This window comes from Ovis canadensis, chromosome 2, assembly GCF_042477335.2.
Source record: "Ovis canadensis isolate MfBH-ARS-UI-01 breed Bighorn chromosome 2, ARS-UI_OviCan_v2, whole genome shotgun sequence".
In the NCBI taxonomy this organism is placed as follows: domain Eukaryota; kingdom Metazoa; phylum Chordata; class Mammalia; order Artiodactyla; family Bovidae; genus Ovis; species Ovis canadensis.
The window spans coordinates 198,638,249-198,662,035 of record NC_091246.1 but is presented as its reverse complement, the minus strand read 5'-3'; the positions used below and the strand labels follow the sequence as shown (position 1 = coordinate 198,662,035).

Below are 23,787 nucleotides of genomic sequence, written 5' to 3'. Positions count from 1 at the left end.
ACCGTCTCATATATAAGCCTTGTTCATATCCACGATGCCTCAACCTACATTATTTTTGCTACTGGAGCAGCCTCTTCCTTCTTTGACAATTTATATCCTATCCATTCATGGAGGCCTGGTTCTAGACACCAACCCACTTCCTAAGGCTATGTTTAGCTCCTCCATTGAAGAGTTTCTTTCCTGGATAAAAATTTTCATTACATTTTATTTTTACTGTTTCTAGCATTAAATACACTGCAAACCCGTAGCAGGTGCTTAGGAAATCCTTGGGGGAGGACAATTCAAATTGAGCACCAAATTGAAGAGTCTAACTGTTTAATAAAAATCTCAATCTCATTCTTTTCTTTCATTTTAGTCCAGTCTAGCTACAATGATGGTCATCTCACCTGGGCCAAGTTCTGCAAGGTACAGATGGGGAAAGGATAGTATCATTTACATTTTTTTTTTAGTGTTCTTTTTTAAGCCTCCATTATCATAATTTGAGATTTTGAGGGTTTTCTTGATAAGGTTATTTTAAGAAGAACCTCTAAAGTGTTTTCTCATTTAAAATAAATATTTCACTGGAAAAAGTAACTTGAACTATCAATACCAAGATTACTGTTGACACAATTATTGTCCTAACATGTCTGTTTATTCCAATAGGAACACTTGCCTGGTAAATCATTTACCTTTTGGACCTGGCTTGAAGCAATTTTAGACCTAATTAAGAAACACATTCTTCCCCTTTGGATTGATGGGTAAGTTCCATGGAACAATATGGAAGATTATATTTTTCATTATGAATTCATTCATTTCTTATTTTTATACTGTCAGTTTTTTAAAAATTGAAGAGTAGTTGATTTACATCTTGTTAGTTTCAGGTGTATAGCACAATGATTCAGTTGTACATATATGTTCCTTTTTAGATCATTTTCCCTTATATGTTATTACAAAATATTGCATATAGTTCCATGTGCTATACAATAGGTCTTTGTTGGTTATTTCTTTCATATACAGTAGTGTGTCTATGTTAATTCCAACATAAATCCTAATTTATCCATCCCCTCACCCCACTTGCCCCTTTGGTAACCATAAGTTTGTTTTCTATATCTGTGAGTCTGTTTCTGTTTTGTAAATAAATTCATTTATATTATTTTTTAGATTGCACATATGTGATATCATATAATATTTGTGTTTGATTTACTTCACTTAGTATGATATTCTCTAGATCCATCCATGTTGCTGCAAATGGCAGTATTTCATTTTTAAATTGCTAAGATTGCATCATATATATATCATATATATGTTTTATATATATATATGATATATATATATATATATATATTATACTACATCTTCTTGAGCCAGTTGTCTGTTGATGGTCACTTATGTTGCTTTCATATCTTGACTGTTGTACATAGTAGAGATTTCTTTAAAAAATAAAAATAGAGCTTCCTTGTGATCTAACATTCCCACTCCTGGGCTTATATTCAGAGAAGACAAAAACTCTAACCTGAAAAGATGCATGCACTCCACTGTTCATAGCTTCTTTGTTTACAGTAGTCACTTTTCCTTTTCTTTCCTTTGTAAGCATATTTAGTGTCATAGAATGGAAAATAGTTGCAGTTTCTTACATTCTTCATCACATATTGATATTTAATCTGTATAAGAGTATTTTAGACATTATTGACTTTTGATTATATCAAAATAAATTCAGGTCTGTTCTTTGTGAATGCAACAAATTATATTCTTTGATCAGATGAAACTGTGCCATGTTCTATTTTTAGGTACATCATGGGCTTTGTTAGCAAAGAAAAGGAACGACTCTTACTAAAGGATAAAATGCCTGGGACCTTTTTGTTAAGATTCAGTGAAAGTCACCTTGGAGGAATAACTTTCACCTGGGTGGACCATTCTGAAAACGGTACATGCTCACTATTATTTATTAATGTGAAATTAGCATTGAGTTTGGTTATTGGTCTTTCCATCTTCAGAAGTCTGTGGCCTGTTGTTCTATTTCTCATGTGTTCAGTGGGTTTGAATATTAATTGTTATGGTTGTTCCAGAAGAATGTAGCATGACTTTCTCACAGCCTATGTGGGTGTCCTCTATCATGTGGCCATCTGTACTCTTCAGATGTAGAGAAGGGCCGGCCTTGTTTTATAACCAGTGACATGAAGAGAATGTAGGCTGGAAAAATGGCCACAAAGAGTGCTTGCAGGATCCTGAATATTACCTCTGTTTTCTCTTTTTCCAGGAGAAGTGAGATTCCATTCCGTGGAACCCTACAACAAAGGCCGGCTGTCCGCTCTGCCGTTTGCTGACATCCTTCGAGACTACAAGGTTATTATGGCTGAAAACATTCCCGAAAACCCTCTGAAGTACCTCTATCCTGATATTCCCAAAGACAAAGCCTTCGGTAAACACTACAGCTCCCAGCCATGCGAAGGTTAGGTTCTTTCCATTTGCTTTTTCTTCTTAAGATTTTGGAAAACAATCTCAGATTGGAGTAAAGTAAATGAAGTTCCTCTCTTTATGTTGACTTTGGTCATTATAAGATGAAGCCTTAGAAATGAAGTAGTGTGTGAGCAGTTCCTGAAAAGAACAGCAGGGATTGTCCAGCTAGCAGAGTGGTTAGTAATCAGTAGCTAGACTTCACCATGGCTATGGGAGCTTCTCAGCCACCGATAGTTTCCTTTTCCTCCCTTCTAAAGTAGGAGTGGCACCAATTTCACCTCTATGCCTGGGGAGGAGAAAAGAAAGAAGTAATGGTTAGAAAGCTGTTAAAAGTCAGTCAAGGCTGTTTTCCTTTCTTACAAAAGAAGCTCAGAGTTGATGAGCTTTGTATTTTTTACTTACTGTAGTCTCACAACTCAGAGACTGTTGTTCCTTTGCCAGGGAGGGGACAAGGTAGTCTTTATGCTTCATCCCCACCTTCCAGCCTATCAATAACAAATCTTGACATGCCTGCCTTTCCTGGTTGTATGTAAAGGGCTGAAAACGATACCTGGACAAAATAGGCATTTGGTAGAAATTTGTTGAGTACGTGAAAAGAACATTCATGAAATAGCGAATTGTAATATGTTTACCATTCTGTTTCTTTAAATGAAGTATATATGTGAATGTGTGAACGTGTCAGTCACTCAGTCACGTCTGACTCTTTGTGACCACGTGGACTGTAGCCCGCTAGGCTCCTCTGTCCGTGGAATTTTCCAGGCAAGAGTACTGGAGTAGGTAGCCATTTCCTTCACCAGGGGATCTTCCAGACCCAAGTTACAAACCCAGGTCTCCTGCATTGCAGGCAGTTTCTTTACTGTCTGAGCCACCAGGGAAGCCCAGAAGTATATAAAAGACATTAAAACAGTCATCCATAGCAACTTAATATATGAGCATCATCTTGAGGAATATGGTACAGTTGTCACTCACGGCAGTGACTTGCTGCCACCCTCCTTCATCCCCTTCTGAAACTAGCAAAAGACAAGAGCCACAAAAACCTTGAGGCTTTTAATTGTTTCTATATCTGATCAAATGAAATAATAAATGTCAATGTAACAGATTACACTTGAAAAATTACAGTTGGTCCTTACAACTGGAAAAATAGAGTAAACCAGAGAAATTTGAGGGTGAGGATTGCACGCAATATTACTGCTACTACAATGCAGTAATATTGTACTTTTAACACTGAAGTCTGTGCTTCAGAACTTTGTGTCATTATAATATTATAATTGGAGTCAGTTTTAATGAAAAGAACTGCATTGCTATAAATCCCCAATCCATGAATATATCTATCCTTATAATTAAACTTAAATACTACATGGAGAACAGGTAATATAGTTGATTCCCAATTTTGCTCACTTATTTAAAGTTAGATCAGGCCTGCCAAGAGATTTGTTTTTCTCTTCTTGCACATTTTGTGCTCATGTGAAATGTCGTTTCATCTATTCAACTGAAAAATGTGAATCACTAAACAATTATATTATCTCTCTTCCTTTTAGCATTACTGAACCTTTTGCAGATTTATAATTTTATCAATAATAATATTTTCCCCCAACATGCTTTTCTTTTCCAGTTTCAAGACCAACAGAAAAGGGAGACAAAGGTTATGTCCCTTCTGTTTTTATCCCCATCTCAACAATGTAAGTAATCTTAGCCACATATAAGATAATTATTATTAAACTTATCAAAAAAGCTGGAAACTTAAGGATAAAACAGCATACATCTAAATTAGAATAAAGCATTTTAATGCTCAATGTCCCATTTTCTTTAACCCATAAGTCTTTAGGATATACCACAGCCCATCATGAAGGAATTCTAATGTTGCCCTTTCAGTTCAGTTCATATGCCATTTATTCCACAGTGGGCTGAGAGCTCTGTTTTCAAATGATGAATTATTTGAAATTCAATAGTCTCAGTGTCACAATAAAAGAAACCCTAAAATGGTTCTTTTGGGGAGGTAGAAATTACCCCCTCAAGTTTTTGTGACTGGACTAATAATAAAATTGATACAAGGCAGATTAATAGGAAAAAGGAAAACATTTTAATTGATGTTCATAGAATTCTCATAGAAATGGGACTTAAGAAGTGGCCAAAACAGGCAGCTTTTATACTTTTTGCACACCAAAAAATCAATAACTTTGGGAGGAATTGACAGGAAAAAGATACTTACGCTTTGGGTGCTCAAGTAGTAAAGAATCTAAACAGAGTTTGGGTCTGGGATATTAAATTAAAGAAGTAACAAGGTCCAGGCTTGTACAGGCTTCTTAGGCCCAAATGAATCCCCTATCTCTAGCGAAAAGGATGTTCTTCTACCTCCAGAACTGGGAGGGCTCCTCTCACAGAAGAGACTTAGTTCCTGCTTTCCAGGAGGCAGAGACAAGGGTCTGACTGTCCCTCCTGCTTTGCATCTTTTTAAAGTAACTTAAATCATTTAATTCAAAATAACCAATATGCCACTGAGGCACATTTTGGGGTGGCTTCCCCTGGGCCCTAACAGTTGCTAACATAGTAAGTCACCACAAGCTATTATGTTTAATCCTCTTCAATATTTACTCTGTTACCTCTTCAAGCCGAAGTGATTCTACAGAGCCACATTCTCCGTCAGACCTTCTTCCCATGTCGCCAAGTGTATATGCAGTGCTGAGAGAAAACCTGAGTCCCACAACAATCGAAACTGCAGTATGTTCCCTTTCTTTTCACTGCTGTCGAGGGCATTTCTCAGGAGTGAAGGTGGTGTGTGAATTAAAGAGGGTGAAGATATGCTGGGGCAGTGAGAAAACACATTTGTCAGAACAAACCCATGAGCATAAAACAGTTCAGTTCAGTCGCTCAGTCGTGTCTGACTCTTTGCGACCCCATGAATCGCAGCACGCCAGGCCTCCTGGTCCATCACCAACTCCCAGAGTTTACTCAAACTCATGTCCATCGAGTTTGTGATGTCATCCAGCCATCTCATCCTCTGTCGTTCCCTTCTCCTCCTGCCCCCAATCCCTCCCAGCATCAGAGTCTTTTCGCATGAGTTAATTCTTCGCATGAGGTAGCCAAACTATTGGAGTTTCAGCTTTAGCATCAGTCCTTCCAATGAACACCCAGGACTGATCTCCCTTAGGATAGACTGGTTAGATCTCCTTGCAGTCCAAGGGACTCTCAAGAGTCTTCTCCAACACCACAGTTCAAAAGCATCAATTCTTCAGCACTCAGCTTTCTTCACAGTCCAACTCTCACATCCATACATGACCACTAGAAAAACCATAACCTTGACTAGATGGACCTTTGTTGGCAAACTAATGTCTCTGCTTTTGAATATGCTATCTAAGTTGGTCATAACTTTCCCTCCAAGGAGTAAGCGTTTTTAATTTCATGGCTGCACTCACCATCTGCAGTGATTTTGGAGCCCCAAAAAATAAAGTCTGACACTGTTTCCACCGTTTCCCCATCTATTTCCCGTGAAGTGATGGGACCACATGCCATGATCTTCGTTTTCAGAATGTTGAGCTTTAAGCCAACTTTTTCACTGTCCACTTTCACTTTCATCAAGAGGCTTTTAAGTTCCTCTTCACTTTCTGCCATAAGGGTGGTGTCATCTGCATATCTGAGGTTATTGATATTTCTCTTGGCAATCTTGATTCCAGCTTATGCTTCTTCCAGCCCAGCATTTCTCATGATGTACTCTGCATAGAAGTTAAATAAGCAGGGTGACAATATACAGCCTTGATGTCCTTCTTTTGCTATTTGGAACCGGTTTGTTGTTCCATGTCCAGTTCTAACTGTTGCTTCCTGACCTGCATACAGGTTTCTCAAGAGGCAGGTCAGGTGGTCTGGTATTCCCATGTCTTTCAGAATTTTCCACAGTTTATTGTGATCCACACAGTCAAAAGCTTTGGCATAGTCAGTAAAGCAGAAATAGATGTTTTTCTGGAACTCTCTTGCTTTTTCAATGATCCAGCAGATGTTGGCAATTTGATCTCTGGTTCTTCTGCCTTTTCTAAAACCAGCTTGAACATCTGGAAGTTCACAGTTCACATATTGCTGAAGCCTGGCTTGGAGAATTTTGAGCATTACTTCACTAGCGTGTGAGATGAGTGCAATTGTGCAGTAGTTTGAGCATTCTTTGGTATTGCCCTTCTTTGGGATTGGAATGAAAACTGACCTTTTCCAGTCCTGTGGCCACTGCTGAGTTTTCCAAATTTGCTGGCATATTGAGTGCAGCACTTTCACAGCATCATCTTTCATAATTTGAAATAGCTCAACTGGAATTCCATCACCTCCACTAGCTTTGTTCATAGTGATGCTTTCTAAGGCCCACTTGACTTTACATTCCAGGATGTCTGGCTCTAGGTGAATGATCACACCATTGTGATTATCTGGGTCATGAAGATCTTTTTTGTATAGTTCTTTGCATTCTTGCCACCTCTTCTCAATATTTTCTGCTTTTGTTAGGTCCATACCGTTGCTGTCCTTTATCAAGCCCATCTTTGCATGAAATGTTCCCTTGATATCTCTAATTTTCTTGAAGGGATCTCTAGTCTTTCCCATTCTGTTGTTTTCCTCTACTTCTTAGCACTGATCGCTGAGGAAGACGTCCTTATCTCTCCTTGCTATTCTTTGGAACTGTGAATTCAGATGCTTATATCTTTCCTTTTCTCCTTTGCTTTTCGCTTCTCTTCTTTTCACAGCTATTTGTAAGGCCTCCCCAGACAGCCATTTTGCTTTTTTGCATTTCTTTGCCATGGGGATGATCTTGATCCCTGTCTCCTGTACAATGTCATGAACCTCTTCCCATAGTTCATCAGGCATGCTATCTATCATATCTAGTCCCTTAAATCTATTTCTCACTTCCACTGTATAGCCATAAGGGATTTGATTTAGGTCATACCTGAATAGTCTAGTGGTTTTCCCTACTTTCTTCAATAAGTCTGAATTTGGCAATAAGGAATTCATGATCTGAGCCACAGTCAGTTCCCAGTCTTGTTTTTGCTGACTGTATAGAGCTTCTCCATCTTTGGCTGCAAAGAATATAATCAATCTGATTTCGGTGTTGACCATCTGGTGATGTCCATGTGTAGAGTCTTCTCTTGTGTTGTTGAAAGAGGGTGTTTGCTATGACCAGTGCATTTTCTTGGCAAAACTCTATTAGTCTTTGCCCTGCTTCATTCCGTATTCCAAGGCCAAACTTGCCTGTTACCCCAGGTGTTTCTTGACTTCCTACTTTTGCATTCCAGTCCCCTATAATGAAAAGGACATCTTTTTTGAGTGTTAGTTCTAAAAGGTCTTGTAGGTCCTCATAGAACTATTCAACTTCAGCTTCTTCAGTGTTACTGGTTGGGGCATAGGCTTGGATTACTGTGATATTGAATGGTTTGCCTTGGAAACGAACAGAGATCATTCTGTTGTTTTTGAGATTGCTTCCAAGTACTGCATTTTGGACTCTTTTGTTGACCATGATGGCTACTCCATTTCTTCTAAGGGATTCCTGCCCACAGTAGTAGATATAATGGTCATTTGAGTTAAATTCACCCATTCCAGTCCATTTTTGTTTGCTGATTCCTAGAATGTCAATGTTTACTCTTGCCATCTCCTGTTTGACCACTTCCAATTTGCCTTGATTCATGGACCTAATACAAGGGATGTCTATATGGTTCTGTGTGTTGCTCTTACTGTGGGCATTGAAAGCAGACACCTATGCTGACTTGAACTGCTTTAAGGTCTCCCATCAAAAGCTGCCCAAAGGCAAAATATCCCTGTATACCTCCCCACCTAAGTACACTTCATCCCTGCTTCCACCGTCAGCCCCACCAGTCCCTACCACTGTCCCCCCTTTAGGAGATAACACGTATCAGTCGTTAGATATGTAAGTCTAGTATAATATTTATGTTAGCAGTTCAAGCACCAAAAATGCCAATTTTTCCTGATTATTACTTGCCTCATTTGTCCTGTCCTGGGAGCTTCTTCAAGTAGTATATGAACAACAATCAACAGCAGCATAAAAATGCTTTTTTGAGAACTAAATCATAGTGTTAAATGCAACTATATGCTCTAGGATGCAGTCTATTAGTGTCCCCCAATATTGTGAAGCAGTTCAAAACTCCAATTACATGAGGATGCATGTACATCAGAATAATAGCATCTTGCAGAGACCATGAGCCCCAAGAAATTTATATCTGGCTATAAATCAAGTGGTGTTTAGTTTTTCTCTTGAAAATTTCCAGGGATGAAAAACTTACTCTCCAGCGTAAGTCATCCTTAAATCATTTAGTTATAAGAGAACTTTTGTTACATTTTACACTCCATTCTTCATTATGTTTTTGTGGGATGAATAGGCCTTTTTAAAATAGCTTTTATTTATTTAAAAAATGCCTTTTATTTAGATTGACCAACCTGAGTTACTTTTGCAAGTACTGTAGTTAATTGGTAGAAAGATTATGAAGTAAAGTATGTATTTAGTAGACAAGAGAATGTTTATCTAAGAAATGGTGACATATTTGCAAAACAATAGTTTGCTCAAAGGTTATTTTCATTTTTCAATTTTAGATGAAGTCTCCCTATTCTGCTGAATGACAAGATAAACTGTTGACACTCAAAAGAAGGAAGCAAATGAAAAAGTTTTAAAGACTGATCTTTGCCAACAATCATATCTGGTTTCTTCAGCTTTGTATATACCAGTTTCCAGGAAATGATTAAATATGAAGCTTTCTTCTCATTCTTATGATACACCCAAATGAGAATGCCATTGAAATGCTAGAGACCCAAGCTTCTGATAAACTTGTGAGATAAAACACTTTAAGAAACAAGTGTTAATATAATATTAATGAAAGACTCATTTGTATGTGTTTCATTTCTGTTTTTTTTTTCTGTTGTGTTACTTATGATTTTGACTCTAGAAGGTTTAAGTGCAAAGATTTCACAATAAGTGAAAAATAACAAAGTCACATACACATTACTCACAAACCAGCAGGAAGGCTTGATGGAAACTGAATAAGCAAATGTCCTGAGTTCTCGCAAGTAAGAGTCATCACACTGGATACAAGATGGAAGCAACGACAGGGCATTAACAGCAGCAATTCCCAGGTGAATTAGGAAGTCTCTTGGTTGCCGTGTCAGCACTGTTCCAGCTTCAGGATTCACAGCTGCTGGCATCACTGCCAGGGACACCTCTCCTGTTAGGGGGAAGGATCCAGAGTCATCCATGGTGGCAAACCTCAGGCAAATTACACTGAAAGCAGATGTATGGGTAAAGCTCCCATGAAATGAAGACCAAGATGAAAATAACAACACTGGCCTTGGTTAGTAATTTGATTGCTGGGTTGTATGTTCTTCACCTCTAGAAGAGGTTGGACTAGGTAGGCTATGGTCTTTTCCAGCTCTGGTCTCATGAATCCAACTTGAGCCTGGAGGAAGGAATTTAGGATGAGGTGCTCCATCCTTGGTGATGCAGGAAGGGAGTGGTTCACTGAATGATAATGTGTGTATATGGGCTACAGATCTACTTTGATCTTTCCTTTGCTGGGACTGGATGCTTAGTGGTGCCACTGCCCAGCTGCTGACCCTAGTAACAGTGTGGGCCCTCCCAGTGCCTGAGCCCTGGGAAGCTCTCCATGTCTCCAGGCTCCAGAGAAGCTGCTGAGCCAGGTGAGGAAGTCATGATACTGACGTATCAGCCATGACCAGCTACCTTAAGTCCTGAGGCTGGTGTCCAAAGTAAGCCCTGACTGCAGTCAGAGATGACAGTTCCTTGTGGGGGACTCCTCTCTAAGTTCTCTCACCCATTTCCCATCTTCTAGGTGGTCAAACAAGAAGAAGCTAATGTTTGATGGAGAAGATTTCAAAGAAAAAAAAGCTTTTAATACAACCTGCCTTCTCCCTTGGACTTCTCCAATGCCACAGTAGGTGAAGAATCCACCTGCAGTGCAGGAGATGTGGGTTTGATCCCAGGGTCAGGAAGATCCCCTGGAGATGGATACAATGACTCATTCCAGAATTCTTGCCTGAAAAATCCACAGAAGAGGAACCTGGCAGGCTACAGTCCAAAGAGTCGCAAACAGTTGGACACAACTGAGCTCCATCCTATCTCTGATCCTTTATACCCACCCACATGATCCTAGATTACTCTATGGGAGAAACTTTGCACCTGTCCCAAGGCCATTCCTCTTACTCTTTTGCAAGCTCTTGACAGTATTCTTTGGGTGAAGGTGTCAGTTTGATGTAGGACCACAAGCTAATTCAAGGTGCATTTTCCAGTCTCTACTTCTCTCCACAAGCCAAGTTCTCTGAAATTCAAATATATTAATTGACAGCAGAAATGGAGGAAATATTTAAACTATAAGTGAAACCAAAAGTGTTAGTCATTCAGTCATGTCTGACTTTTTGTGACCCCATGAACTGTGGCCCGCCAGGATCCTCTGTCTGTGGGATTTTCCAGGCAAGAATACCCAGGTCTCCTGCATTGTAGGCCGATTCTTTACTGTCTAAGCTACCAGGGAAGCCCTTAGAACTATAAAATGAACATTATAGTTTTATCTTTAAGGAGGTAATTCCTTACCAGGAAATACTCATAAACAGTTGGATTTAGATATCAAAAAATGCTGCAGGAGCTTTTTATTCTGTGGAAAATATTAAAAGTATGATGACTCTTAGCTTATTTCAGAAGAAATTTTGAAAAGCTTGTAAATATAGAGCCTGGCAGAAGAATGTCAAGGTTTCATATGTGGCCACAGCTACCTTAGTTGATGTACAAGAACATTTGTAGTTTCCTCCCCATAACAGAGGCAGAGGTCATAGTAAGGATGAGTCCAATAAGTGACTTTTTAATTTAGATTCATAAAATCAAAATCAAGTTCTTGACTCCAGGGTAAAGACTCACACCCTTAGGGGTGTGAGTCTCACATTCCAAAAACCATCTTTGTGGGAGTACTAGGGTTCTGTTAGGGAATTCCTAGGGATACCTATTTAGATCAGGATAGGGTATGCTGCATGAGATGGAAATGCAATGTGAAGGGAATCTAGACCACATTTACACAATATTTTTTTCTGCCGACTAAATTGAAGAAAGTAGGGAAAACCACTAGACCATTCAGGTATGACCTAAATCAAATCCCTTATGATTATACAGTGGAAGTGAGAAATAGATTTAAGGGACTAGATCTGATAGATAGCATGCCTGATGAACTATGGATGGAGGTTCGTGACATTGTATAGGAGACAGGGATCAAGACCATCCCCATGGAAAAGAAATGCAAAAAAGCAAAATGGCTGTCTGGGGAGGCCTTACAAATAGCTGTGAAAAGAAGAGAAGCAAAAAGCAAAGGAGAAAAGGAAAGAAACAAGCATCTGAATGCAGAGTTCTAAAGAATAGCAAGGAGAGATAAGGACGTCTTCCTCAGCGATCAATGCAAAGAAATAGAGGAAAACAACAGAATGGGAAAGACTAGAGATCTCTTCAGGAAAATTAGAGATATCAAGGGAACATTTCATGCAAAGATGGGCTCGATAAAGGACAGAAACGGTATGGACCTAACAGAAGCAGAAGATATTAACAAGAGGTGGCAAGAATACACAGAAGAACTGTACAAAAAAGATCTTCATGACCCAGACAATCATGGTGTGATCACTCACCTAGAGCCAGACATCCTGGAGTGTGAAGTCAAGTGGGCCTTAGAAAGCATCACTAGGAACAAAGCTAGTGGAGGTGATGGAATTCCAGTGGAGCTATTTCAAATCCTGAAAGATGATGCTGTGAAAGTGCTACACTCAGTATGCCAGCAAATTTGGAAAACTCAGCAGTGGCCACAGGACTGGAAAAGGTCAGTTTTCATTCCAGTCCCAAAGAAAGGCAATGCCATAGAATGCTCAAACTACTGCACAATTGCACTCATCTCACATGCTAGTAAAGTAGTGCTCAAAATTCTCCAAGCCAGGCTTCAGCAATATGTGAACTGTGAACTTCCAAATGTTCAAGCTGGTTTTAGAAAAGGCAGAAGAACCAGAGATCAAATTGCCAACATCTGCTGGATCATTGAAAAAGCAATGGAGTTTCAGAAAAACATCTATTTCTGCTTTACTGACTATGCCAAAGCTTTTGACTGTGTGGATCACAATAAACTGTGGAAAATTCTGAAAGACATGGGAATACCAGACCACCTGACCTGCCTCTTGAGAAACCTATATGCAGGTCAGGAAGCAACAGTTAGAACTGGACATGGAACAACAGACTGGTTCCAAATAGGAAAAGGAGTACATCAAGGCTGTATATTGTCACCCTGCTTATTTAACTTCTATGCAGAGTACATCATGAGAAATGCTGGGCTGGAAGAAGCATAAGCTGGAATCAAGATTGCCAAGAGAAATATCAATAACCTCAGATATGCAGATGACACCACCCTTATGGCAGAAAGTGAAGAGGAACTAAAAAGCCTCTTGATGAAAGTGAAAGTGGACAGTGAAAAAGTTGGCTTAAAGCTCAACATTCAGAAAACAAAGATCATGGCATGTGGTCCTATCACTTCATGGGAGATAGATGGGGAAACAGTGGAAACAGGGTCAGACTTTATTTTTTGGGGCTCCAGAATCACTGTAGATGATGATTGCAGTCATGAAATTAAAAGACGCTTGCTCCTTGGAAGGAAAGTTATGACCAACCTAGATAGCATATTCAAAAGCAGAGACATTAGTTTGCCAACAAAGGTCCATCTAATCAAGGCTATGGTTTTTCTAGTGGTCATGTATGGATGTGAGAGTTGGACTGTGAAGAAAGCTGAGTGCTGAAGAATTGATGCTTTTGAACTGTGGTGTTGGAGAAGACTCTTGAGAGTCCCTTGGACTGCAAGGAGATCTAACCAGTCTATCCTAAAGGAGATCAGTCCTGGGTGTTCATTGGAAGGACTGATGCTAAAGCTGAAACTCCAATAGTCTGGCCACCTCTTGCAAAGAGTTGACTCATTGGAAAAGACCCTGATGCTGGGAGGGATTGGGGGCTGGAGGAGAAGGGGGCAACGGAGGATGAGATGGCTGGATGGCGTCACCGACTTAATGGACATGAGTTTGAGTAAATTCCGGGAGTTGGTGATGGACTGGGAGGCCTGGCATGCTGCGATTCATCGGTCGCAAAGAGTCAGACACAACTGAGCAACTGAACTGAACTGAACTGAGTAGCAAATAAGCAGCATGTATAGAAGCAAAATGTAAATTTATTTTCAAAGTATTAATCATTTTCACTTCTCCCCTCAACCATCCAAGACCTATCGCAGATGTCCATTTTCCTAATTCCATTGCAAACTCCTTATAATGTCAACACACACTTTGACCAACTGTCTCAATAGCAATGTCTTTATCTGGAATAAATAGTTAAAGAAGGCAGCTGCCAGTGGATTTCTTCAAGTTGTAACGTAGTCAGGAAGGCTCCCCAAGGAACCATCAAGAAGGAGCCACGTCTGGGAAAGCTGAGGGGGTTTCCTGTCCCTCAGATGGTGCAGGAGGCCCATGCTTTCCCTGCAGTAGCAGGCACGGAATTAGGAGTTCCAGCAGCAGACAATCATTGTCCAGACTGAGCAAACTGCCCTCCATGTGCACACACTCCAATTTCTGTCAGACTCTTTTTACTTTTTTCAAATGAACTGTAAACACTGATTGATTTGACTGACTGCAGTTCTAAAAGTCTGGCTCACTGAAGCATAATTTACACATAATAAAATTCACCCTTTTCCAATAAACCCATACAGTTGTATGTGTATGGATGTGTAAGACCTAGAATATTTTTCCACCAAAGTCCTCACAAAGAGGACACTACAAAAACATCATGAAATTGCATTCATCCAGACCTACTGCTAGATTTCACAAAAATATCCTTAGAGTAAGTACAACAATGAATTCCAGGTGGCCTCCTACATAGACAGAGGGCTTTACTTAAAATAAATCAGATTATTTACCTTCCTGCTTAAGATCTTCAAAGGGCTCATGGCACCATGTGTTGACAGTTTGTAACTTGGGTGTAAAGATAGAATTCTGGAGTTTGAATGGCAAAGTGAGAGCTTTATTTTCCCAAACTTTAAACAGAAACTTAGAGTTTCCTTCAATTAAGAGTAAAGATAACAAACCATAAATCACACCACATTTTTGTCACATTACAGTTGTTACACTTATCTCAAAATATTGCTTATGCTAAGCATAATTTTGAAATTGCATTCATCCAGACCTACTGCTAGATCTTACTCGATGATCTAAAGAAGCATTTGTATTACTTATCGCAAAGTTGGTATTAATATTTTCATCTGTTTCATTGTAGTTGTTTTCCTGTTTAATCTTATGTGTTTTATTTTATTCAACAAAATTCGTTAATTTTTGAAAGAGTTCATAGGTTTTATCAGACTGCCAAAAGGGGTCCACAGCACAAAAAAATTAGTTAAGGATCTCAGCTCTGGATGAAGGCTCTAATTCTCAATAGATCTTTCCAAAATCATATATCCTCTAGTCTCTTCTCAGTCTTCAACTCATTTCTCAACATTTCTCCCCAACAATAGCTTCTAATCCTTCAAAATATACATAAGACTGAACTACTTTTAGTTTCTTTGATGGCTCATACTTACTATTGCCTCCCTCTGCTGTATCCTCTCAGATCTCAAACCCCAACCCACCTACCCTCTCATCTCAGTAACATTCACACATCTTTCAGGCTTTGAAAAGCCTTCTTGCCCAACACACACACACACACACACACACACACACACACACACACACAGAGGTACACATATGTAGGGCTCAGCTCACATCATGCCTCCTCCATATCCTCCACCTCACCCAGCACCACTCTTACCACCTTGGTTGTAAATGTTTGTCAAACATCTGTCTTCGTTAGACTCTAAGCAAGCTCTGTGTGTACAAGGACCAAGAACGCCTGGTTCACAGTTATTTCCCTAAAATCTACCACAGTGTGCCTCTTAGTATTAACAAATATTTGTTAATGATTCAGTGTTTGAACCAAAGGAAATATAGAGCAATACTTCGTTCTTTTCTTTCCTTTGCTCCTTGATCTGCCTGAAAGCTAGAACTTCCTCTATAATCCTCCAAACTCTACAATTGTGGAACAGTCTCAAATATTATACTTCAAATTGATTAATCAAAACACATTTGCCACTGCTCAAACATAGGACGTCTTTTCAACTTCACCTCATTCATGACTTTCAAACACAATAGAAATGCTCTGGAATCAGACTGTCCACTAGCTCACTGTAACTTCCCTTTAATTTAGGTGTTTTATGTGTGCCTAACATCCCAAGCATCTGCTTACTCGCAGATGAATAAAATGTTCCTGAAATTTACCCTTAATTCCCCTTCATTAAACTCTTTGCCTTTACTACTCCCAGCACTGTAAAAGTCTCACACAACACTCTCCGACTTTAGGCTTGACCGTCATCCATTTAGATGTCTCACAGGCTGCTGCAGATGGAAAGAACCCCAGAGGCCATCCACACAGGGTGGAGATGGAAAAGTTTGAGGGGTGTGGAGAAGTAGTGCTCTCACGCACATCTTTCAGAATACAGCTGTTCTTAATCCTCCTCGCCCTCAATTCTGGCTCAAAAGGTTTGGAGCCTGTGCTGAAGTCTGAATGGTTGACTTAACTTGTGAGTCCTTATCCCAGCGCTGTTTATTTAAAAAGGCATTGCTTTTTGCAATCAGGGTTTCCTACCTGAGCCCCAAAGACACAAAGTGACTTGCTTGACTATCTTTTCAGTTCTCCCAAGGATAGTACATAGTGCCATTCTAGAGAAACAGGAGAGAAGGTAAGTCATACACAGATGCCTCGGGCATTAGGCTTAATTCTCTCACGGAACCCGAGATGAGACAGCGCAAAGTCTCTCCGGTTGTGAGGAGAGATGAAAACAGTCAAGTAAATAATGAAGGACAGATTTGACAAGTGCTGTGAAGAATGTAAATGTGATATAGAGTAACTGAAAGAAATGGTCAGAGGTCTCTCTGAGACAATGACATCTGAGCTGAGACCTAAAGAATGAGAAGAGGCAAGTTCATTCCACAGCTGGGAACACAGGAAGAGCATACACATTCTTAGGATGCAGGCAGGTAAAAGCTGGGGGTACCTGAGGAATAGAAAGAGGCTACAGAGTGTGGAGCACAGAGGAGCATGGAGAAAGAGGGACGAGATGTGCAGGAGAAAGAGGCAAGATCAGAGGGTGTAGGGCGCTACAGGGAAGGAGGAAGGCACTGGATTTTATTGCAAATGCTTTGGGAAGGAGCGGTGTTATAATGCTTCACTATATCTAAGTTTTCATTTAAGCAAATATGTAAGGAGGTCTCTACAGAAGAAATCTCCCCTCCACGCAATTCCTCTATTAGGAACCTCATGGGTGTGCAACTGTGCGCATCTGTACAGGGCAGAACACTCAAGAGGCTCCACGCCTGGTATGGTGCTCTGCCTGCCTTCTTGAAATTCTTCATAAGTCTGAATAAGGGGCTACTTGTTTGCATTTTGCGCTGAGCCAGCAAATTATATACTGGCTCCTGTCCTCTATTAAGAGGGGGAAAAAGATGTCCATTTATATTCTTGGAATTATGTAAAGTGTTCTTGCAGCTCTGGGGACTGGGGCTCACTCTCAGGAGGTCTGGAGATAGTGGTTGAGTCAGGTGGGTCCCTTCACACACTGGAGGTCCTAGGTTGGTCCCCTAAGTAGATACAGCCCTTTAAGAGTGGTTGAGCAGAGTCCAAAAAATCCAGTTCATGCCTCCTAGAACCATTCAATCAGTCACACAGGTAGCAGGCTGGACCAAAACGATTTTTCCTGGGCCTGCCAAACGTTTGAAATCATGGTCCAGTGAGTAGATTGTTCTCCTTCATTACACTTCTTCCCTACTCCCGCTGGTATAATCACCAGAAAGGGGAAGGTGGGGGCGGTGAGAAGACGCCAGGGAAAAAAGGCAAGTCCTCTTGGCAGATCTAGAAAAGGACAGTTGAAGAAACAGCCAGCCTCCCCGCATCCCCACCCCATTTCTGGTTAAAGGGGAACTAGCCCAGGTGGGTGGCGGTCAGAGCTTGAAAGACTAGTAAGGTCTGAGTTAGCATCTGTGCAGACTGTGGATAGAGAAGTGAGGGAGAAAAAAACCTGACATCTCCAGACCACCGGAAGAAAGGAAAGATGGAAGAGAATGGGGTAAGTTTTCCAGCCCCTTAAGCAATGTACGGATGTCGCCCTCCTGGAGGCTGCGAGGGGCGGGGGGGGCGGTACCCGCGGCGCCGCGGGCGGTCAGCTGGAAAGCCCCTGGGCCGCGCCTGCGTACTGCTCCCTCTGTCTCTACTTTCGCTTTTCGGTTTCCTCTCAGTCCTGCTGCTTCTCGCTCCCAGGCTATTTCCCCGAAAGCACGTGGGACGGCTCTTCCGAGCAGTCGCCTCCCTCCCGCCGAGCGCTAGGCAGGCTGTTATTGGAAACTTTTCAGCGTTTGACAGTTGGCACCTCCTCTACTGTACCTCATCCTGGGCGGGCCCTGGGCTGCTCGCCTGAAAGCACACAACCTCACAAGGTGTTCGTGAGGGTGTTTGGATTACGAATGTACTAGTGCCCGTAATGGACCTTTTTGGAAGAAAAGAAAATTATAAAAAAAGTAACCCACCACTCTGAAACATGTTAGGGACATTCTGTAGCGGGTCCAGACTAGCAGGCAAAGTTTGTGTTCGTCATAAATGCGATGAGAGTTGCCAAGACTTTTAAGCAGGGAATAACTATAAACGAGGTGTTTGAGAGAATTCAATTCGGTTAATGCAGGAGACATGGGTTTGATCCCTGCATGGACGAGATATCCTAGAGAAGGAAATGGTAACCCACTACAGTGTTCTTGCTTGGGAAATCCCATGGACAGAGGAGCCTGGCAGGCTACAGTCCATGGGGTCGCAAAAGAGTCAGACTTGACCGAGTGACTAAACAACAATTTGGCGAGTACAGTGGAGGGCAAAGGGACAGGAAAAAGGTAGTGTAACTGGCATCTTCCAGTTCTAGATTGAGGAAGACCTACAGTGGGGTATCGTCAATGATGGGAAATTAAGGCAGTTAAAGACATAGGGAAGGAACCTTCCATAGAATTTGAGGACAACCAGAATGCAGAGAGCCAAAGAGAAACATCCTACTTGCAGACATCAACATGCCAAGACTGAAGCTAGTCTCTGTGTAAATTTTATAATACCAGAAAAAATATATATGTGTAACATATTATCTACCTGTCCTAGAGTCAGCTTTTCTCAAACACTGTGTGGGCCCTTAGTGCAGGGTGTAAGTAGGAGGGGAAGGACTTTTTGGGGGGTGGAGTCCTAGCATATTTTTACACAGAGGGCTGCTGCTTTGGTACCAAGAGCCATTGTTATCACCAGTTCAATATTGGCTTTGTGAGGGTGAACATGTGATAAGAAGAAGGAGCATATAGGTATGAGAATGGAGAAAACTACAACAGACACACATATAATCATGAAAAGTGAACGTCACTGAGTCATGTCTGACTCTTTGCAACCCAGGTCAGAATGCTGGAGTGGGTAGCCTTTCCCTTCTCCAGGGGATCTTCCCAATTCGGGGATGGAACCCTGGTCTCCCACACTGCAGGTGGATTCTTTACCAGCTGAGCCATCAGGGAAGCCCAAGAATACTGGAGTGGATAGTCTATCCCTCCTCCAGGGGATCTTCCCAACCCAGGAATCGAACCAGGGTCTCCTGCCTTGCAGGTGGGTTCTTAACCAGTTGAACTACCAAGGAAGCCCACATATAAACATATGTCTGGGAAATTATTTACAGCCTTTTCCCACCCAAAATTGCTTTATTATTCTAGGCTTGATTCAAGTTCCATCTATTAAATACTTGGAGGAACCAACTGATTTTATGTGCATAACTTCCAAGAAGACCTACTCTAGGCTTGCCTCAGTGATGCCTATCTGGAGAAGTAACATTTAAATTTAGATTTTAGTGGAGACATAAAAGATGAGTTGGGGCTTCCCTGGTGGCTCAATGGTAAAGAATCTGCCTGCCAGTGCCGGAGTCACAGGTTTGATTTCTGGGTTGAGAAGACCCCCTGGAGAAGGAATTGGCAACCCACTCCAGTTTTCCTGCCTGGGAAATCCATGGTCAGAGGAGCCTAGCAGGCTACAGTCCATGGGGTTGCAAGAGTTAGACACAACTTAGCAATGTGGCTAACAACAAAAAAATAAGTTAGCCAGCAAAGAAGTTGGGAGAAGGGCATTGGCTCAAGGGGTTTTCCAAATGGAGAACTGCTGGTGAGAAGACCCTGAGTTTGTAGAAACAGCTTGTCTTATTTGCAGGGAAAAAAAAAAAAAAACAACAAAAAACAACTGCTTAAGTAAGGAAAGAGTGGCACAAGATGAGGTTAAAGAAAGTGATAGGGAAACCAAGGCTTTATAGGTTACATTAAGAAATTTGGATCTTATTCAAAAAAGTTATCAGAGGATTTTCAGGTTTGCAAACACATGATCTGCTTTGCAATTAAAAAGCAAAACAGTCAAACTGCTATAGGGTAAATGGATTAAATGGGAGTTAAGAACTGAAGTGAGGCAGCCATTTGGGAAATCTACTGCAAAGATCCAAATGAGAGAAAAGGGGGGAATGGCACAGATGACCAGAAGCAACGAGACCTGAAAAGTATTTAGGAGGAAAAATCAACAAGGCTTGAGGTCCAGTGTGGGCGTGGGTGGTGAGAAGACAATGTCAAAGGTGACTCCTAATTTTCTGGCACGGGTTATTTCTAGAAAAAGGGCAGGTTTAAGAAGAAAAATGATGGATGGTTCTGAACATAATTAGTTTTAAGAGCTCACCAGACGTCCAAGCGCAAAGTCAAATGCGGGCTGTATACAGTGGGTGTAGCGCTCAGAGGAGTTGTGTGGACACGGTACTGGTGTAGAAGTTCGACATTATCTAGGACACAGATGCTGTGGATGAGGTCAACGCAGAACAACCTGAGAAGTGTAGGTAAAGTAGACCAAATATGTATCATGACCACACTTAACACTGAGCAGTTTGGTGGCAGAGATGGAGAAAGAAATAGCAGAGAGATAGGAAGAAGCAAGGAAGATATGTTGTCATCATGGCCCACGAAGAAGTGTTAAAGAATGGAGGTGTCAGCTGCGCAGAAGGTTTCTGAGTGGTCACATGAGGACAGAAAAGCGTCTTCCGGGTTTAGCAACGTGGAGGTAGGTCAGCTGCTAAGCTGAGATTCGAGAACGACAATGTCCCACCTGTGTCCTCTGCCTCGAATTTTCAGATTTGGGGCTAATGTAAGGATCTCCCAGTTTGGGCCTCTGCAAACACATAACTTCCTTTTAGCTGTTCTCTAAAGTATGTGTAAACATAACCCTTAACTTGCAACACAGGGCTGAGCTTCGAGGCCTCCGGATAGGAGCCCTACCCGAAGGCTAAGGAAAGACTCAGCGGGTAGGCAGAGCAGCTGCCCGGGGGAGGCGATGCGCGCGGGGAACAGCCGTGTCCGATTGGCCGAGCGCGGTAGCAGCCCGATGATTGGCGGGAGCAGAAGGAGGCGGGGCGTCAGGATCTGCCTTTTCTTTCCGCTGGTACTTTCGTTTTTCTGCGCTGAGTTAGCGGACAGATCCTGCCGCACTCGGGAGGACGCGAGTCAGACCCCAGATAGAGCGGAGGCGACCTGGGAGAGGAGGCACGGCTGTGCTGTCGCCCATCTCTGCGGGATCCGGCGCGCAGAGTGAGTGAGCGTGAGGTTCCGGGTGCCTGGGTGGGACGCGCCTGGACCGGCTTCGTCGGGGCCCAGTAGACGGATGCCCAACGAGCGCAACCGTTTAAGTGCTGGCAGGTGAATCCCTCATCTGGAAAAGAACGCGTATCCTAGGTGTTGTTTCCGGTGATGGCACGGTTGCCCCAGTCAGTCGTGCCCTGGTAGTAAAAAAATGTGGAATAGAATCCCGCCCCTCCCCCACAACAATGCATATTCCCGTTTACCTCTTTCCCTCCCCTTCCAGCAGAGTCGTATTTTCTTCTCTCCGCAGAAAGTTTGCATTTGCCCTGTGCCACCCCTAGAGAGCTGTCTAAGCTATACGGACCCTGTGCATGCAGACCCAACAGTCTTGGCGTCTGGCGTGCTGTGTGTAGCTGCTGCTTGTGTTGAATCCCTAGCCCTTCTCTGGGGCACAAGGTGAAAGGTTAGTAAATGTTAACTGAAATGAATGAATATGTGACTTTGGAACTTAATTATATATCTCTTTAAGGGTAAAAGAACTTAATGTGCTCGTGAAGTGTAAAAGTGACTATTAGTTCCTGAAGATCCCCAAAAAATATAGTTCGCCTTTAAAAAATTCTGACTCATACCAAAAGTTTGGGGGAAGAAAAATAGGTGTGATTGTGCTTTAAATATTGTTTGTATAAGTCGGATAGATTGTTTTTATGGGACGGAAATAAGACTTGAGCCCCAAGCACAATCCAGTTTGCAGTTTGATGCAGGACTTAAAAATGTTTTGTACCATAATATGGTTTGCCCTTTACTTTCTAATTCCATCTACTAGATTTCAGTTCAACAGACTTTTGTTGAGTATATATTGTGTGCAGGACACTGTCCAAAATGCAGAAGATGTTTAAAAAGGAAAAAAAAAAAAAGACAGTCTCAGCAAATCTAAAGCTTACATCATTTAGGGGAGACATCATAGAGTTTTTTTAAGGAAGACAGGATGTCAGTGTGCATGCTCAGTCGCTAAGCTGTGTCTGACTCTTTGCGACCCCGTAGACTGTAGCCCACCAGGCTCCTCTTTCCATGGGATTTTCTAGGCAAGAACACTGGAGTGGGTTGCCATTTCCTACTTCAGGGGATCTTCCTGACCCAGGGATCAAACCTGTGTGTTGCATCTCCTGCGCTGGCAGGCAGATTCTTTACCACTGAGCCACCAAGGAAAACAGGGACTGACACCCAAATAGAGATACAAAATGCAGTGAGGCACAAATCAATGAAAGCTTAATTGTCTCTGGGTATGTCTTAGCTTATAGAATAAGTAGCATTTGTACCTGTCTTTGAATGCTAGTAAAATTTAAAGAGGCAAACATTTATGAGGAAGCTGTTTTCAAGAGTGAGTGACAGCTGGAGCAAAGCAGAAATGTTGGGCGAAGCCAGGGGAAGAAAAGTAGATAATTTGGTGACAGAGTTGCTTTGTGAATGGATGAAAATAGTGTCAGAGTGGAAGTCAGTGGGATAGTGGGCAAACAAGCAATTTTGTGCAAGAGAATGATGTGGTCAAAACCCGTGCGCGGCAGAAGGCTAGATTGGGAAATAGTGTTGGAGGCATAGAGGCAGGATATCTTGAGACTGGAAAGGAAGAAGTCATGTGATTGAGGGATGGTCTTGCCACTCCGTGTTGGTACCAGGTTTTTCGAGAAGATGGAGTGGATTCTGGATTTTTTAGCATGAGTTTATTGATCGCCTGTTGTGCCAGGTGCTGTGTCTGTATTAGCTCATGCAGTCTTAACAATCATCCTGTTGATAGAAAAGTGAGTCACCTGTGGTCTCTCACCCTAAGAAGAGTGTTGCAGCCCCCGCTGGTTGACCGTCTGGCCAGTGTATTTGCTTTAGGCACATCCTTTTTAGATACTTAGTAGGGAGGGAGAGTGGAGAAGGCGATGGCACCCCATTCCAGTACTCTTGCCTGGAAAATCCCATGGACAGAGGAGCCTGGTGGGCTGCCATCTATGGGGTCTCACAGACTGAAGCGACTTAGCAGCAGCAGCAGCAGCAGCAGGGAGGGAGAGCACTGCAAATTTGCAGTCTTTCACTCAGGTAAGATAAATTTGAAGTGAAAAATCAAATTGCTACAGCAAGTATACCAAAGGTGCGGACTTGGGTTCGTTTGTACTGATGTTTTGTGATGCTTAACTAGTTTTGTGACCCCACCATATGCTTACCTTTCTGTGGAAGGAAATTTGTGAAGCAGACATGACTTCATGGCTGCACACATGTGCTTGCCGGCAAGCATGCATACATTCTTCCATGCCCTGCTTGAAAATCCAGAGCCTTTCCTCAGGCCTGGTAGAACAAGATTCACTTAGATCTGCTCAGAATATTGTCAGCTGTGTGCTGATATATTGGGTTGCAAAAACCTGAATGAACCTTTTGGTCAACCTGATAAGTCCTAATTTACACTATGATGAAGGGAGGCTTTTCATTTTCCTGATGGATGTTCAGACTTCCTTAAATCAGGTTTTTGTTTTAATTTTTAATCTTCAAGGCCACTGAAAGTTGATTTACAGTTATCTAAAGAGATACTCTTGCTTTATCTTTTCAAATTGCATATAACAATGTAGTTTCAGT

At 41.7% G+C, this 23,787-nt stretch overlaps 2 protein-coding genes across 5 annotated transcripts in view; both read left to right on the top strand.

The window, feature by feature from the left end:
- STAT4 (signal transducer and activator of transcription 4) overlaps positions 1–9,295 on the top strand; it is a 105,117-nt gene extending 95,822 nt beyond the window's left edge. For all 3 annotated transcript variants that reach the window (XM_069577889.1, XM_069577890.1, XM_069577888.1), the window contains 7 exons: positions 356–405; positions 643–737; positions 1,767–1,903; positions 2,237–2,428; positions 4,049–4,115; positions 5,046–5,154; positions 9,007–9,295. In XM_069577889.1, the coding sequence (XP_069433990.1) occupies positions 356–405; positions 643–737; positions 1,767–1,903; positions 2,237–2,428; positions 4,049–4,115; positions 5,046–5,154; positions 9,007–9,033 (677 nt within the window). In that variant the 3' untranslated portion in view covers positions 9,034–9,295. The remainder of the gene's footprint in view (positions 1–355; positions 406–642; positions 738–1,766; positions 1,904–2,236; positions 2,429–4,048; positions 4,116–5,045; positions 5,155–9,006) is intronic.
- A 7,993-nt stretch (positions 9,296–17,288) lies between these two features.
- STAT1 (signal transducer and activator of transcription 1) overlaps positions 17,289–23,787 on the top strand; it is a 43,022-nt gene continuing 36,523 nt past the window's right edge. The window contains exons 1-3 of one of the 2 annotated variants that reach the window (XM_069577887.1): positions 17,420–17,630; positions 20,840–21,183; positions 21,485–21,637. Coding sequence is in view for 1 of the 2 variants with exons in the window: in XM_069577886.1 (XP_069433987.1) it covers positions 20,930–21,183 (254 nt within the window). In the remaining variant the exon portion in view is untranslated. Of the gene's footprint in view, positions 18,980–19,556; positions 21,184–21,484; positions 21,638–23,787 lie in introns of both variants that reach the window. The other variant, XM_069577886.1, reaches the window with a different exon arrangement.